General features: G+C 38.9%; 1 protein-coding gene across 2 annotated transcripts in view; it reads right to left on the reverse strand.

Moving 5' to 3' along the window:
- The window catches only part of LOC116723803 (synaptic vesicle glycoprotein 2C-like), a 74,951-nt gene that overhangs the window by 14,050 nt on the left and 45,572 nt on the right, over window positions 1-15,329 (reverse strand). Inside the window, exons 4-9 of one of the 2 annotated variants that reach the window (XM_032568956.1) lie at window positions 13,471-13,622; window positions 3,778-3,911; window positions 2,490-2,579; window positions 2,299-2,409; window positions 2,113-2,201; window positions 558-722 (exon numbers count right to left, since the gene is read on the reverse strand). In XM_032568956.1, the coding sequence (XP_032424847.1) occupies window positions 558-722; window positions 2,113-2,201; window positions 2,299-2,409; window positions 2,490-2,579; window positions 3,778-3,911; window positions 13,471-13,622 (741 nt within the window). Of the gene's footprint in view, window positions 1-557; window positions 723-2,112; window positions 2,202-2,298; window positions 2,410-2,489; window positions 2,580-3,777; window positions 3,912-6,574; window positions 6,677-13,470; window positions 13,623-15,329 lie in introns of those variants that run through there. The other variant, XM_032568957.1, reaches the window with a different exon arrangement.

Genomic DNA, 15,329 nt, shown 5'->3' on the forward strand with positions numbered 1-15,329 from the left:
AGGAATTAACATTACCCACATTTTCTATAGCAAATTCATTTTAATCAATTTTAATGCTCTTTGCTTTAAAATGACAAATTTATATCTTAAATAGAAAATTTCAGGTACAGAAGAGGTGTTTTTGTTTTATGAACCAAGTTTTTTTTTTTTTGCTTTGCCTTTTTATGCAGAAACAGACTTAATCACACCTAATAACTAAAATGAACTACATACTGTTAAGGGTTTTCATTGTTGTTGCAGGGAATAAACTAAAAATTGATCATTTTGACCAACAAGTTAGGAAACTGTACAACTCACATTCTTTTTCTGGCCTTTTTAGTTAAAAATACTTGTGAATTTGTTGCTGAGCAGGTTGAGAAAACAAAAGAAGTTACAGCAGAAAATAATTTGCATTTTTGACTGAACATAAATAAATAAATGTTGGCCCCTGAGTGCTTTAAATTGGGCGATTTTCTCCCATGGTGCAGAAGGTTTGGGCACCACTGACGTAATTCCACCAAAGGCCAAACACTGTGGGCAGTCCAGTGTCTGTGGATGAGGCTGTGTCTCAGTTGTACCTGTCGTTCATAAAGACTCCATTTCTGTGGATCTGGTTCTCCAGTGTGAAGTTGAAGGTGAAGTCTTCAATGCGCTCGTTGTGATGGATCTTCACTCTGGAGGCGTACTCGTCAGCCTGAAGGTGTTTGATGACGTCCGGGAACCACACCGACAGCCCGTAAAACCTGCAATGGCACACTGCTCTAAATGAACAACACCTACATCTCCAGGTTTCATTTTGTTAACAGAATTGTTTTACTGCAGCAGCAAGTAACAGAATCATCTTTTTGCCCTCCTGCGTTGTGCTCATGCACAAAATTTTGTGCAGAGACCTTTGGAGGGGCAGGGGCTCAAAGTTAAACAAGGGCACATTGAACAAGATCTTAAAACATCGTACAACAACATAGCAACAACCCATATTAATCAAGAGTTTAATTGGATCCTACTATATCATTGCCATCATGAGGGACAATGCAAAGCAAATCTAGTCTATATTTTCCCCAACAGGTAAAAAGTTTCTGTTTCTGCTGCTGACAGTCCTGGAGGGCTGAGCTGATCTGAGACTGTAGCTGTTAAACAGACCAGAGGAGAGAAGGTCAAAGGTTATGAAGTTATGAAATAAGCTAATTTGCTGCCATTTTACTAATTAGGCCCTAATATTATCTATTTAACCTCTAGAACAACCTGGCTGCAGACTGATTTATAGATCAAAAAACTCAAAGGGGTTAACTCTATATAATAGTTTGATGTTAAACCTCTGAGATCTAGAATTATAAAATTGAGATATCAAGGCAAAGAAAACGCAGTAGCTGCTAGTAGGGGCCATTCAGGGGCCTCCAGACATTCAGGGGCCCCTAGAAATGGTTTAATTGTAACACAGACCATAGATCTAAACCTGTAGCATCATTTATAGAGAATAACAATGTTATTACATTTTATTTAATGCATTCAGCTGAGAAAAATAAATAGTACATTTAGGATTTAATTAGAAAGTTTACTTTGTAAAAGTTTAAAGAATCATCTTGATAGTTTGATTGTTGTGTTACCATGGCTACAATATGGTGTAATTTTTGTGTTAACCTGCCTGGTAGGAACGTTAAGGAGAAGCAGAGCGAACAGTCAGAAGGTACCAGGTGGTACCCCCCGGTACCACCTGGTACCCCCCGGTACCACCTGGTACCACCTGCACATGCCTGGTGTAGACGATGACATGCAATGTGTCTATAGGCTCCAGATTTTTAAAGTTGATTTTATGGTTTTGTTGATTGTCTTAAGGAATAGCTACATGACTTCCTTTAGTGTTGGGAATAACAGCATGTGGGTAAACAGACCAAAAAAAAAAAGAGGCAAATTCTGTATAAAATCACTTATCAGCATCCATGGTCAGCGTATGAGTGATGCACTCACTACCTTAGAGCGAAGTTTTTCACACAAACTGTTAATAGCCAGGAAGTAGTGATGGCTACAGTTAAGTATCAACCCCAGAGCCATAGATAGCACCATTAGACATAATCAAATCAAAGCAATAAAAACACAGAGACTGTAAAAGGAAAACAGGAGGAGATCGTTTCTTACCCAAATGACAAAGTGAACCAGACTGCTGCCAGCTTCATTGTGTTTTCTTTCACTGGGTGGCTGAAGCATCTCATAAAAGTCAACCAGATCTTCCAGGGCAAAACAAAAATTAAAAAGTTGACATCATTCACATCCTAAAGGTTCAAAATGAACCAGATCAAGTAAAAAAAAAAAAAAGCTTCATACCCCTCTGAGCTCAGCCTTGATCTTGCAGAGGACCTTAACCACTGGGTTGGCAGACTCGTTCGGCATCTCCACCAGCTCGTCCAGCTGTTTGGGGACTTTTATCCTGTTCACCTGCAGGGGGCGACACCCATCTGTCAGCCGCTGAGCGCTGCAGCGGACGCTAAGTGCTTGGGGACGGTGAGCATGCTTACAGTGAAGACTCTCTCAGGCTCTCCTCGGGCCCGCATGTTGGTGTCGTGGATGTGTTTGAGAACCATCCAGGCCTCGTCGTGTTTCCCCGTCTGGGAGACGGACACATTTAGTAGGTAAAAGCACACATACTGTGAATGCTAAGGCTAGTTAGCGTGGCCACTGATGTCGGCGGTTAAATAGCTTTTGTAAAATGATAAGTTGTTTCTCTGCTGTTAGCAACAGGTCCTAGCGCAGTTGATTGGCAGCGCTAAGACCCTCCTCCTGGCTCTGATTGGTTGTTTTCGGCCGGGAGCGGTGACTTTTTGCAGACTGCAATAGTAGCACTGGAAGGATGTGGAGGAGTTAGATTTTTTGGTAACACTTTATTTGACGGGTTGTGAATAAGACTGTCACGACACCGTCATAAACATGACATAATACCTGCCATGAACATGAGTAGGTCTTCCTGAATATTTATGACTGTTGTCATAAAGTGTCATACGGTAAATCATGACACTTTTAATACAAAGTTGACATTATTCAAAATGTCTTACTGATTAAACTTTAAAAATGATGTGGCTTTATGTTATTAAAGCTAAAGTTTAATCAGTAATACTTTTATAACAAATTTATGTCAGATCATGATTTCTTGGTTAATGTCAAGTTGTTATAACAAAGACATTGTTAAAAGTGTCATGATTTTCCGAATGACACTTTATGTCAACAGTCATAAATATTCATGACGACTTACTAAATTTTCTTAATGGAACAATGGAAATTTCGGAAACAACTCTGGTTTTCAGTGAAAGGTTTTAGCGCTTGGATAATAAGGTGATTTTTCAGCCGCATCGAAATTTGTATATTTTGCAAAACTGCAAAGGAAACACGCTTTTCACGTCACATAAGTCATGTGATCAACAACTGGATGTTACTACTGGCTGAAATGAAGAAGAAGACGACAGGAAGTAGTACTTGGATGACGATTGCAGCAGTTTTTTTTTTTTACCAACTTATAGCGTGAACAAATTTATTCATGTGTGATTTTAATTATGTTTCTCACTTAATGGAAGCATTGCAGTTGTAAAATTGTGGGGGTTTTCCACATTAGCGTAATATCGACCCAGTTTTGCGTGAATTTGTAATGGAAGCGCGGCTAATAACTGTCAGTACTATTGGTTCATTGAATTTAGCCTTTTCGCAAAAGTTGTTGATGCTAAAAAAAAAAAGAAAAGAAAATTCCATAGAAACTCGTTGATGTTAAAACAAAACGTCGGTGCTGCTAGTAGAACAACATTGGGTGAGTTTTACCTCCAGGAAGAAGCGGGGGCTCTCGGGCATAAAAGTGAGAGCAACCACTGCGGAGACGCACGGCAGCGCACAGACCACCACAAACACTCTCCAGCTGTGGAACTGGTAGGCTGACCCCATGCTGAAACTCCACCCTGCACACAGAGCCAGGCATGTGCAGAATGTCATTTGAGAGCAAAATTGATAATACCAGAAAACACCAGCGTTAAAACATTCATTTCCTTTAAATGTTGCAAATTTTAACGTGAATCCTAAACAGACAGATGTTTTCTGAAACGTCCTCGGATGAATTAACCTTTAAGTCAGCAACTTTCTTTGTGTCCATGCAGACAATCAGCACATTTAGTGTTTTTATTTTCTCCTTAGATTCACAGTGTCAGGCCTGATGCAGATGTTTTATTACTGTTATCAATCTGTTGTTGTTGGTTTTGAAAGTGATTATTCCAGCTGTTTGCACAAACTAACAAACCGGTGATTTTGATGCTGCGGAGCTGTATGCGACTCCTCAACATAAATAATGTATAAACAGTAAAAAAAATTAATAATTTTTTCTGCTTTAATCTGGTTTTTCATGCAAATATACATCAATGAAAGTAGCTTATAAAAATATCCATTCGATGTAAATTGCACATGAACATGAAATTTACCTTTATCAAGGTTATTTTTGTAAGAATAGAGATGCTTTGCTACCATGACACCATGTTGTACCGAGCAAATCAATAAATGAACTTTAAGCAAGCATGTAGAAAACATTTCAAAACACAATTTAAGGAAAGCAGGCAGTGAACTTTAGAGAATTTGAAACTTTTTCAGCAAGTCGGGAGAAGCGCCTTCATGTCCCGCAAGTCCTGTACATAAGACGCATGTTAGTGCTCAACAAAACCCATTCTGAAATCATGCAAAGGATGCACACATTGCTTAAAAAAAATACTAAAATAAGAAGCCTAAGTTGTATTAAGAACAGCGTAATAAAGTCAAATTTTCTATCTCAATCATATGTACCATGTAGATTTTTGTAAGACGTGATCAGAACAAAATGTCTCTAAGTCCAGTTTGCCATTTCCCCAAACACCTTCTGCACCCAGGAGATGAAGGCCATCATCTAATGATCCACAATTCATAACAAAGTTTGATAAATTAATAGAATTTCTATTGGTATTAGCGTGTAATTCATTGTTACATGAAAGACATTGGTAAACAATAGAATGAATTAGCGTTTTTCTTCTCTAGAGAACACGGATGGTGTTACGTTTTGGAGAGAAGCAGCACATGCCGAACTCACCAAGGAAATCAGTTTAACTGTCTGGTCAGCAACGTCTGCCCTGTTCAGTCTCGACAGAACTGAACCTGCGTTGGCGGCACTGACTCAAGGGTTGCAGTTGCTTCTGCTACTTCCTTTCCTGCTTTATTTTTACCTCGGGTGTTCTCTAAGGCCTGTGGATATTGGTTTCAAAGCAGACCCACCACATTGTCATGTGGGACAAAAAAAACAAAAAAAACAAAGTGGTTCAGTATGTCCAGGGCTCCAAGCAGGAATCGCAAAGAGAAATAAATGCAGAAATGAATAATCTGTTTCAGTCAATTTCATCACAATCACAAATCTGTCCAATTAATTCTAACATGGATCAGTGGCCATAACTCAGGTTTTAAAATTGATGTTAAAAAAAACCCCAGTTCACTGTAATATTTATCCTTAAATGACGGCGGGTAACTCGATGTGAACGTGTATAAATGTTTAAACCGCTCATTGAGCAAGAAAAGACCAGAAGGACCAAGTACACTGTAAATCAAAACATTGAATTTAATTGAGAAAGATGAGTGAATATAACTTGACTTTTGTCAAAGTCCAGTGAATTTCTGGGTCACATTGAATTTCAATGTTGGCTTTAATCAAATAAATTCACTGGATTGAACTTCTTTCTTCTTTTTTTTTTAACGTAGTTGTAAAAATCACTTGATTTAAATAAGTTGAGAAGTTTTGGGGGTAAAAATGTTTTTAAAATGTATTTATTTTAGTTTATGTGACAGTGAGGATTGGCCAGGAAGGTATCCCACAAGGCATTGTGCCAACAACAGCAGCAACTAATTAAACCACTTCTTTATGTAACCACTGTTCTAGTTTTCCCCGATGAACAGCGCCCAGATTCTCTGACCTACACTCTATCAACTACCTCACAATGAGAAAATAATGTATTAATTGGCAACAATATATGTAGTGAATAGAGTGCGTAACTGAGCACAAGAGCAAGACTAAGATAGCTATAAGTAAGATCTAAATGCAGTGTGACTGTGACCTTATACTAAAATAAGGAAGGAAGATGGTAAAGTTGAATGTGTACCAGTTTAATAAACCGTACTGGTCAGTAATAAACCAAGGGCAATGCACATTAACAGAGCACAGATAACTTTCAAGACCATGGAACAATAGCACAGAAGGTATTCCACCCATTAATTAGATATTAATCGCAGGAAGTGCTACCCTCAATATTACCACCCCAATAGATTAGTAATAAGATTTTAAGCACACTTAGTGCAACTGTGCTGTCTCAGAACCAGAACTGTTCAAAACAACCCCTTTAAACAAGTGGTATTCAATAAACAAAAACAATAAAGCTGAATGTATGAAATACAAATACTGTTGGCATCAACCACACTATTCAGTTTCTTGAGTTATTAAAGCAGTCCGTTGGCTTTTCAAACGTTGCAGGCCTGAGGAGACTCTGTTAGCATTCGTCCTCGGAATAGCAGTTCCAATGATGGCGGCTCCCAGAACAACCACGAGGAATGGGTTACTCACCCCACCATGGATTACCAGTTTTAAACCGAACTGCAATAAAACCGCTCCAACTTCGGTCCCACCGTCCGTTCCGGCTCACGAGCGAGGTTCGGATCTGCAGCTCCAAAGTCCAAGCAAAACGTTGAGCGTGGTCCGGATCCGTGGCTCGAAAAACCAAGCAAAACGTTCAGGAAAAGTTGGTAGCTCCAACAGGTTAGCAATAAAAAAATATAATAGTCCACAGCGGCACAGGTCCAACCTCGTCCATGAACGGCCGCCGGCCGACTGACTGTGCTTAGCAGCGGCACGTACACCTCCAGTACCGTTCTCACCCCAGTCCATCACAACCAATCAAATTGCTTAAACTTGATTTTGCCCTTGACTGACCAGTAAGGTAGAGTCAAGTAAAACTGATGCATTTACTGGCGGTAGTAAATAACAATATGTGAGTGTAAAACATTAACCAAGTTAAGAAAACGTGATTACTACTGTTTAAAGTGAAAAGAGCTACGATGCATTGTATTTAAGAAAATGTTTAAGGAGTGTGGGAGAAAAGAGTGATATATATATAACCTGAGGGGTTACATCTATATGTCACAATAATGTGTTTTAAGATGTTTAAGGCAATAAGGTAAACTCTTTTTTGCCTTAAAAAAAAGGCACTACTTTCAGAGCAGTGCAGCTCCTATTAGCTAGTTTTTCTTAGCATTTACATTGCATAAAACTGCACCATCAGTGAGTTGTATTTTAATTTTTAATGACCGTTCTGCCTCAGGGTGTAGCCTTGCTCACTGAAAAGTAAGCAAAATATCACACGTTTTATATTCTGTTAAAGTTTAAATAGAGACATAAATAAATAGCAGTAGCAAAAAACTGTTTCAATCAAGCAATTTTATTTTTATATATACAGTTTCCAGTAAATAATAATAATTTTAAAAGTGCCTTCAGAAAGCTTCAGAGCTTATTTTCATAAAAAGGTGCCTTTTAAGTAATAACATACTCACATTTATTAAGTCATGCTCACTAAAATTTCACAAGTTAATTTAACAAAAAAATTAATGATTGAAAGGCAACAAGTTTGAATATATATTTCGAGTAAGGAGAACCGATTAAGTTTTAGAGTGCCTCATTTAAAGTGACCTCTGATGATGGAACCCGACTCGGGGTCCACCTCTGACGGCTTGGACGCCACATCGAGTTTTTTCGTTTTAAAATAACTCTGTCTGGATTTAATCCACCTGCACGTCACCAAAATAGCTGCAGCACAGAAACATGTAGGCAATATAAGTGAAACGTATCGGTGTGCACGCTGCAGCTTGTAAGAGTACAAACCTCATTAGGGGAATTATAGCTATAATGGACTGGAGGGAACGGCTGACTGATTCCGAAACTCAGCAAGATTTATGTCCCCGACTCTACAGGAAGTGAGCGTAGTTAAAGCACAGACACACACACACACCCCTACATGCACGCACACTGTCCTTGGCCATTGTTCACGGTATGAGATTAATTTCTAATCATTGCGGTGTTCGTCAGAGAAATGGCAGAAAAAAGCAACCTTAAACGCAGAACATTTGATGTTTTGCTTCTTGAAATGACTCTGTCCTTTTGTTTCCTGTGAGTTTCAACATAATAAAAGAAAAGAACAAAAAAAGACAAAACGGTTCTCACTCTCGAACTTGCTCGGATACTATTTGGCCTTTATCCACTAGTCAATGCAGCGAGCACTGCGGCGGAACCTACTACCCACACGTCACTGCATCTTGGAGAAAAAAAAAAAAAAGAACGTGTTAAAACACCGGCGTCGGATCAATTGACCTCCATCAGCAGCCGCTCTCGGCTTTCCCGCCGTCACTCACGCAAACAAAGTTAGCGCGCTTTTAAACGAAGCCTGTACGTTTGGTTAAATGGCGCAGAGCTGCAGCTAAAATAAACATTTTATCTTTACGTGCGTCTGTGCCTTTTTTATATTTAGTCAGCTAAAAACACCAGGGAACATGGCTCACATTTTTTGGGGGTTCTAAGTTCTCGTTTGAAGATTGAACAAAAATGAGGATTGTAGAGGATGTTGGTATGTGTGTGTGTATATTGACACAGACAAGAAAAAGTAAACATCTTACAAAGACCCTGGAGATGCATTAGATGTCACTTGTGCTAAAAATGATGCTATATAGCCTCACAAGTGTATACACTTCTCATGTGACATTAAACTTTGTAACTGACAGTCATCTTGATAGGCGGTTGCTATGGAGTTTCTATGACAATAATAAGCCACAAGCTTTAACTAGCTCTTACAATTTTTGAATACTTTACTCAATTTCAGTGCTATGTACTGCAGCACTTACTGCCGAACTAGCAAAATTTTATCTGTAAGCTAAGACAGACACGGAGCCTTCGTGTTTGTTACTACATGTACTCACCAGAACCTTTTTATTCACCAAAACAGTTCCTACGTCCTTTACAAAGTTGATGAAACGCGCATAATATCTACAGTCTTTCTTATCACTGCTCTTGGGAGTAAAAGCTAATCAGCACCGAGGAAAATAAATAGTGCTCCTATATTGGCTACTTCGCAACCACCAGCCAATAAGCGTCTCAATCAACCAAATTTATTTGTATATCACATTTCAGCAACAAGGGAGTTCAAAGTGCTTTACATCATAAAAACACAAAAGTAAAAAATTGTAAAAACAACCTGCGATCAGAAACCAGTAGCAAACGTTACATTTTGCTACTTTATCAAGTGTCGTCGTTAAAAACATCTATGGACATCATACATGTTGGTCAATGTTCCATTTATTATGGTACAGTAACAAATGGACCATTAGCTTTGGTATTCCAGTTTCCCAAGCTGCATTTTTTTTAACATATTTTTTTGCCACACTGTACAAAAAGAACTGAGAATATGTGGATTTTCTGCAAATTAATGCAGAAATCACTGTTAATTTCATGAAAACTGAACCACAAATAGTTCAGGCGGTGAACTGTAACCATTGCATAACACTTTATTCCTCTTGTTAATGAAGTACTTTAGCAAATATTTTTTTAAATAAAATTTAAAAATAAAATATTTAAAAATAAAAATCTTAATTGACTCAGTTTAGTTTTATATTCTATAACCAGTGTAATAAACTCTTATTCCAGTTGCAGTTCTGATCCCCGTTTGAGTTCGCTAGTGTGTTCAAATGGGGATCAAAACTGCTGAAAATGATCAGTGATTAAACAAAATGACCAAGATTATTTGAAATCGTACTCCTTTCAGAGGAAACTGAGTAGATGTGAGAAAATTAATTCTTTGAATCTGTTGGCACAAAACTTTCCCAACCTGGGTTATGCATGCGAGAGTTGGGTAAAACTGTATTCACTCTTTTTTTTCTTCCATTGATCATGTTTTGTTGATGTTAGAGTTAATTGGCTTTCTTGTAGAAAACAGAACACCTAGTAGCAAAAAGTACCTGCCACCGACACTTTGAGCTATTTTTATGTAACATTGTCTTCAGGCATTGTTTCAGCCCCCGGAAAACTTCCTCAGACATTTTTTACTCAACACTTCCCACTAAAGGTGCTTTATCACGGCGATGTCAACACATCTATACAGTCACGCGTCCATATAACAGACCCAGCGGAGTCAGCGTGCTGCTGGCGAGAATCCAGGAACCGAGTTCATTATATCCTATCAACGCAGCCCTGAAAACAGAAAAGACTCCTCCTCATGCATCACTTTCCCCTCCTCTCCTTGTACAGGTTCTCTCTCTTTTGTTTTCTCTTTACGTCCCTTCAGTCCTCTGCAGTATACCCTCACCTTTCGATTATCTCTGACACAGGCCACATAAATCAGGAACACGCTACAGCTCTCATCCTCCTAATCTTTTTTTCCTTTGCTTCTTTTCCTTGATTTTCAGCCCTCCGCACCAGATTGATTTTATTTTGCTCGTTTGGCTCTGATCAGCTGACGCACACCTCATCCGTGACCCTGCAGCAACAAACACCTGAGGTATAAATTTATATATATATTTTTTGGTTCTGCTCCATAAACCGCCGTGAAATCAACATAACAAATATTGATTAGGAATAAATGACATTAAACATTTTTCTCTAACTGAAGATTTCACAGTACCTGAATGATGCTTATGTGTTCCACATGTTTTCTTTTCTTAACTTAATTTACAATAACAAATGTCGAAACCCTTGGAGAAAAGGTCTTTTTCACATTTTCCTGTGATCAAACCTCACAGTAATCTTCAGATCCAGCTCATTAAAATTCAAACTTAAAAAAAAATCATGGTCATACTTCCTTTTTTTAAAACACAGAAAGTTTGTTAACTTCAGTCGTCAAAAAATGCGATATACGTAAAATATGACTTAAAAGAAATGTGACTTTGTAATTTGACACCTTGAAATTGGGTCTCTGTCTCTTTAAGAAACTCCTGCTCTTTCTGAAACTCGCTTTCAGGAAGTCATCACAACTAGGCTCCTCTATTAACCCTTTAACAACATTTTTACCAGCGTTTCACTGAGAAGCAGCTCGTATAATGAGCTCAGCAGTTCTACCAGGTGTTTGCTAATTGCTGCTGGCTAGTCTGAAGGAGCTGAGCGGGGGAGGGTTACTTTGAAGTTTAGAAACTGCAGCTTCGAGGAGGAGCGTCGTCCTCGAGGGCGGAGCTGGGTCCACCCAGGTCCACCCTGAATGGTCGCCATGGGAGATGAAAGGATTTCTCTCAGATGCATGAAAGAATCAAAGCAACACTCCAAGTATGTTTTTTGATGAAGGAACAACATTATAACATGATGTAAAGCTCAGATAAGTTGGATTTTACATAATTTAATTTAACTTTTAAAAGTTCAAGGTCTGAATATTTTTGTTTCATGTCTGCTGCGTTGCCTTTTGCTGCTGCTCCACCTACAGAGCCACCTGCTATCTGCTTGCTCCCTGAAGGCTGCCTGCTTTGTAAATAATCCCTGCAAATGGGAAATGATATGCAATGCCCTCCACATATTATGTGTCATATAATAATGTATGGACTTCTGCCTGACATTAAAACCCATTCAGCTGTTTTTTTTGTTTTTTCTTGTTTGTATCCTAGTCATTAGAAATGCCATTAACATTTCATTATGTCCTAAATTATTCCTGCAGGCTCGAGCCACGCTGGCTCTCTTATCCAACGGTCCAGCTTCTCTCTCTGTCTCTTGATTCTTAACTAATGCAGTCTTATTTTGCTCAAGGTATTTCACCCATTTGCAGATCTATAAAAAGTCATCCACAGTTTTACCTCCACCCCTCACACTTGGTTAGTGTAATGGCTTTTTATTATGGCGTAAAAGATCTCTACAGTGTAGGACGGAGACCCCAGGGGATGCTACACAATAGACAGAGAATGATGCTGCTCACTGCAGAAGAAAAGACTTGTGTGTTAGTCTTACTCGAACTTTCACACTCTGCTTCTTCGCTTCGGTTGAAGCCGAGGAAGGAACCGTGAGCAATTTGATAAACAGCGGCTCTCAAAAGTCTACACATCCCTAATAAAAAAAAACATGTTTAAGTCTGACAACATGTTGAAAATATCAGAAACGTTTACCAGTTTTAATCCAGGCGATATGCTGTATAATTTAGAGTTTTCAAATGACCAAACAGTCATTGTCCTGTCACGGGTCTACTTGCTACAAGACAAGAGTGCAACCAAGTGGGAAGCCGATAGCTTAGCGGGAACATTAGCCGGAATAACCCCTAAGTAACACCAGGTATGTTTTAACTTAGTCTTAGCATCCTGTTTTTGTTAATCCATGCTTCATTGTGACCATATTGACCACAGTTAAAATCTGAATTTTGAACAGAGTTACTAAACATCTCTAAATCTTCTCTTAGCATTCTGGTACGAAGCAAATAGAAATAATCTAAGTAATCTTATCAGATGTAAACCAGGTAAAGTTTAGTCTAATTTCAGCTGTAATTTCTGAGCACTTCATTATGAATTCAATTCAAACCTCTGTACAGTTCCACAGTTTAACATATTCAAGTCAAACATCAACATTTGAGGAAATAATTTCTATAAAAGCAGAGATACATTCAGTTAGGGCTGGAAAATAAATAAATATATATATATATATATATATATATATATATATATATATATATATATATATATATATATATATATATATCGCGATAGACACATGATCAATATCAACGGATAATATGTCTGATAGGATATTCAACACATCGTTCACATGTGATGTCACACTCCCAGGAACTTTGTAGCTGACACACATCTTGGTAGGTATCTGCAGCTAACTGTCATGACAGTTGCTATGGAGTTGCTATGACAATAATAAACAAGCCACATTTCTGTGTCTCATGCGTTTTTCTCTTGCACATTTTTCAGGAGTGTCAATATACTTTCTTCTTATTGGCCTCAAAGCCTTGGTTCCACTGTGCTGCTCTTGCCTACCAAAATGGCGGTTCAGTGGGACGGCTCACTTCTGCTTCAGACATGTGGGAACTATGCATAATTTCACTGAACTCCAAGCCAGAACCGCACGGCATTCTGGGAGATTTATAGGCAGAGAAAAGACTTTCACCGGTCAACCTCTCCCGGCTAGCTAAGCCAGGTTGGCGACAACGACTAACTCACTTGCTCTTTGGTTACCTAGCAACAAAGTGTTGAATAACTTGCGCAGCAGAGATTCCTGGTTTTGTCACCAGGCCTCAAAACTGCTTAAACATAAAAAAGGTCACACCACCAGATATTTCAGATATTTAAAACAAAAATCTAATCACTAATTGTCTATATTGACCGATCTGAAACGTTTATATGGTGATACGTTTTTCAGCTATATAGTCCAGCTCTACATTCAATGTACGCATAAAAGTGACTCTTCAATAATCCTGGTACATCAGGTGAGAGAGAGCTGACACTCACCGTAGTGTGGGATGATGGCCCAGGCCATGGCTGAGGCGTAAATCCCTCCGATCATCCAGAACATGCAGAGCCAGCTCAGGTGCTCGCCCCGCTTCTCCCTGGCCAAGACCTCCGCAAAGTACGAGAACACGATGGGCACCGCGCCGCCAATCCTGCAAAGTCATTGTACCGCCATCAGCTGCACATGCTGCAGATGTTTATGTTATTTCATCTTAGACAAGATGTATGATGATCACTGTGCATCATGAGGAGCTTTCACTCAGCATTCGTCTCCAACACTAGCTGCGTTTCTGTTACAAATGTGCTTTGTTATTCCGCTAGTGCCAAAAAACATAATTTTGAGATCGCGGCGTTTCCATTATCACGTGATAAGTCATTAAAACGTGCTGCACCATCTTCCTCCTACTACTTTCTCTCGTTTTTTCCACAGAGTAGTAAAATGCGGCTGACAATCACATGGCTCATGTGATGCGAAAAAAACCCGCAGTTTTGCAAAATAGCCCAAATTCAATACCGCAGAGAAACGTCCTAATCCTAGTGCACAAACGTTTTGCAGCGTTTTTACGAAATTGCCGTGTTTCCATTACGCAAATTTATTTTCGCAATGCCAATTTGCACAATTATGTCGTCAATGGAAACGCAGCTAGAATCAATTTAATGGAAACCTGGGGTCAGTTTAGCTGGTCTTCATCTGCATGTGAGCTTACAGTGGAGTATTAAAGGCACACTAAGAAAAAATTAACTAATTAAAAAGTACAGGAATAAAGTCATAATATTATAAGAACAAAGTCGTAATATTAAGAGAATAAAGTTGAATATAACTTTATTAAGTTAAGATAACGGGCAGCTGACACGACAGGTTACAAATGTAACCTGTTCTATCCATTCTCAGATAACAAACTGAGCAGTGCTCTGTTAGTTGTCCAATACTAGATGATGTTTTATTGTTTAACTCTCCCGGTCTTATCTGCTGTTCTTTGGTCTTCATGATCATTTTTGTTCTCCAACAAACCTCTGAGACTTTCACCTCAAAGCTGGATATACACTGATTAAATTAAATTAGATTAAATTACACGCAGCTGGACTGTGTTTACTAACTAGGTGGCTTCTGCTGGGCAATTGGTTGCACTGGATTTTATGTAGGGACAAAAGAGCGAATGGAGGTGAATAAACACGTATTCCAGACCTTCGTACACATTGTTTTGTGTCATCCTTCTTTCACTTCACGATTATGCCCTACTAAGTGTCATAATTGTCAATGTACTTTTTCACATGTACTTTCTAACATGTAAAAAAGGACAAGGACGTTTGTAGTTGTAACATGATGAAATGTGGAAGAAGGTCCTACTGGTGCTGGTGTTGTTTCGGGTTTTTTTTTTTGAAAGGGTTGTGAGTCTGTACCCAGGTACATTTCTCTCCCTTGTCGGCTTCTATCCGCTCAGGCGTGTTCCATTTATTTTTTTGACAAAAACCTGTCAAATTTTAAAATACTTAAATTTTTCCAACAGCCTAAACCGTTCTCAGTGCACTGTGCTGTGGCCGGTTTGCATTTGTATGGCCTGATCTGGGCTTTACAACCAGCTGTTGTATTTCAGCTCGCTTCAGCAACCAACTGTGTCGCTGTCATTTCTACTGTAACTACATCCTTGCAGTGGAAGTTAATTCGCGAGAGCGTGAGGGAAGTGAAAACAGTCACTTTTTTTTTCACGTTTTTCCAGACATAGATGTGAATATTACACATGCCGGAACACCCGAACGTGCCAGGCCTGGTCTGGAGGGATGGATGTCAAAGCAGGTTTCGGCGAACGTGGACTTTTCCGACTATTACTCAGATCTGTTGGTTAATTCTTTAGAGACAA

The sequence above is a fragment of the Xiphophorus hellerii genome, chromosome 8, assembly GCF_003331165.1.
Source record: "Xiphophorus hellerii strain 12219 chromosome 8, Xiphophorus_hellerii-4.1, whole genome shotgun sequence".
Classification (NCBI taxonomy): domain Eukaryota; kingdom Metazoa; phylum Chordata; class Actinopteri; order Cyprinodontiformes; family Poeciliidae; genus Xiphophorus; species Xiphophorus hellerii.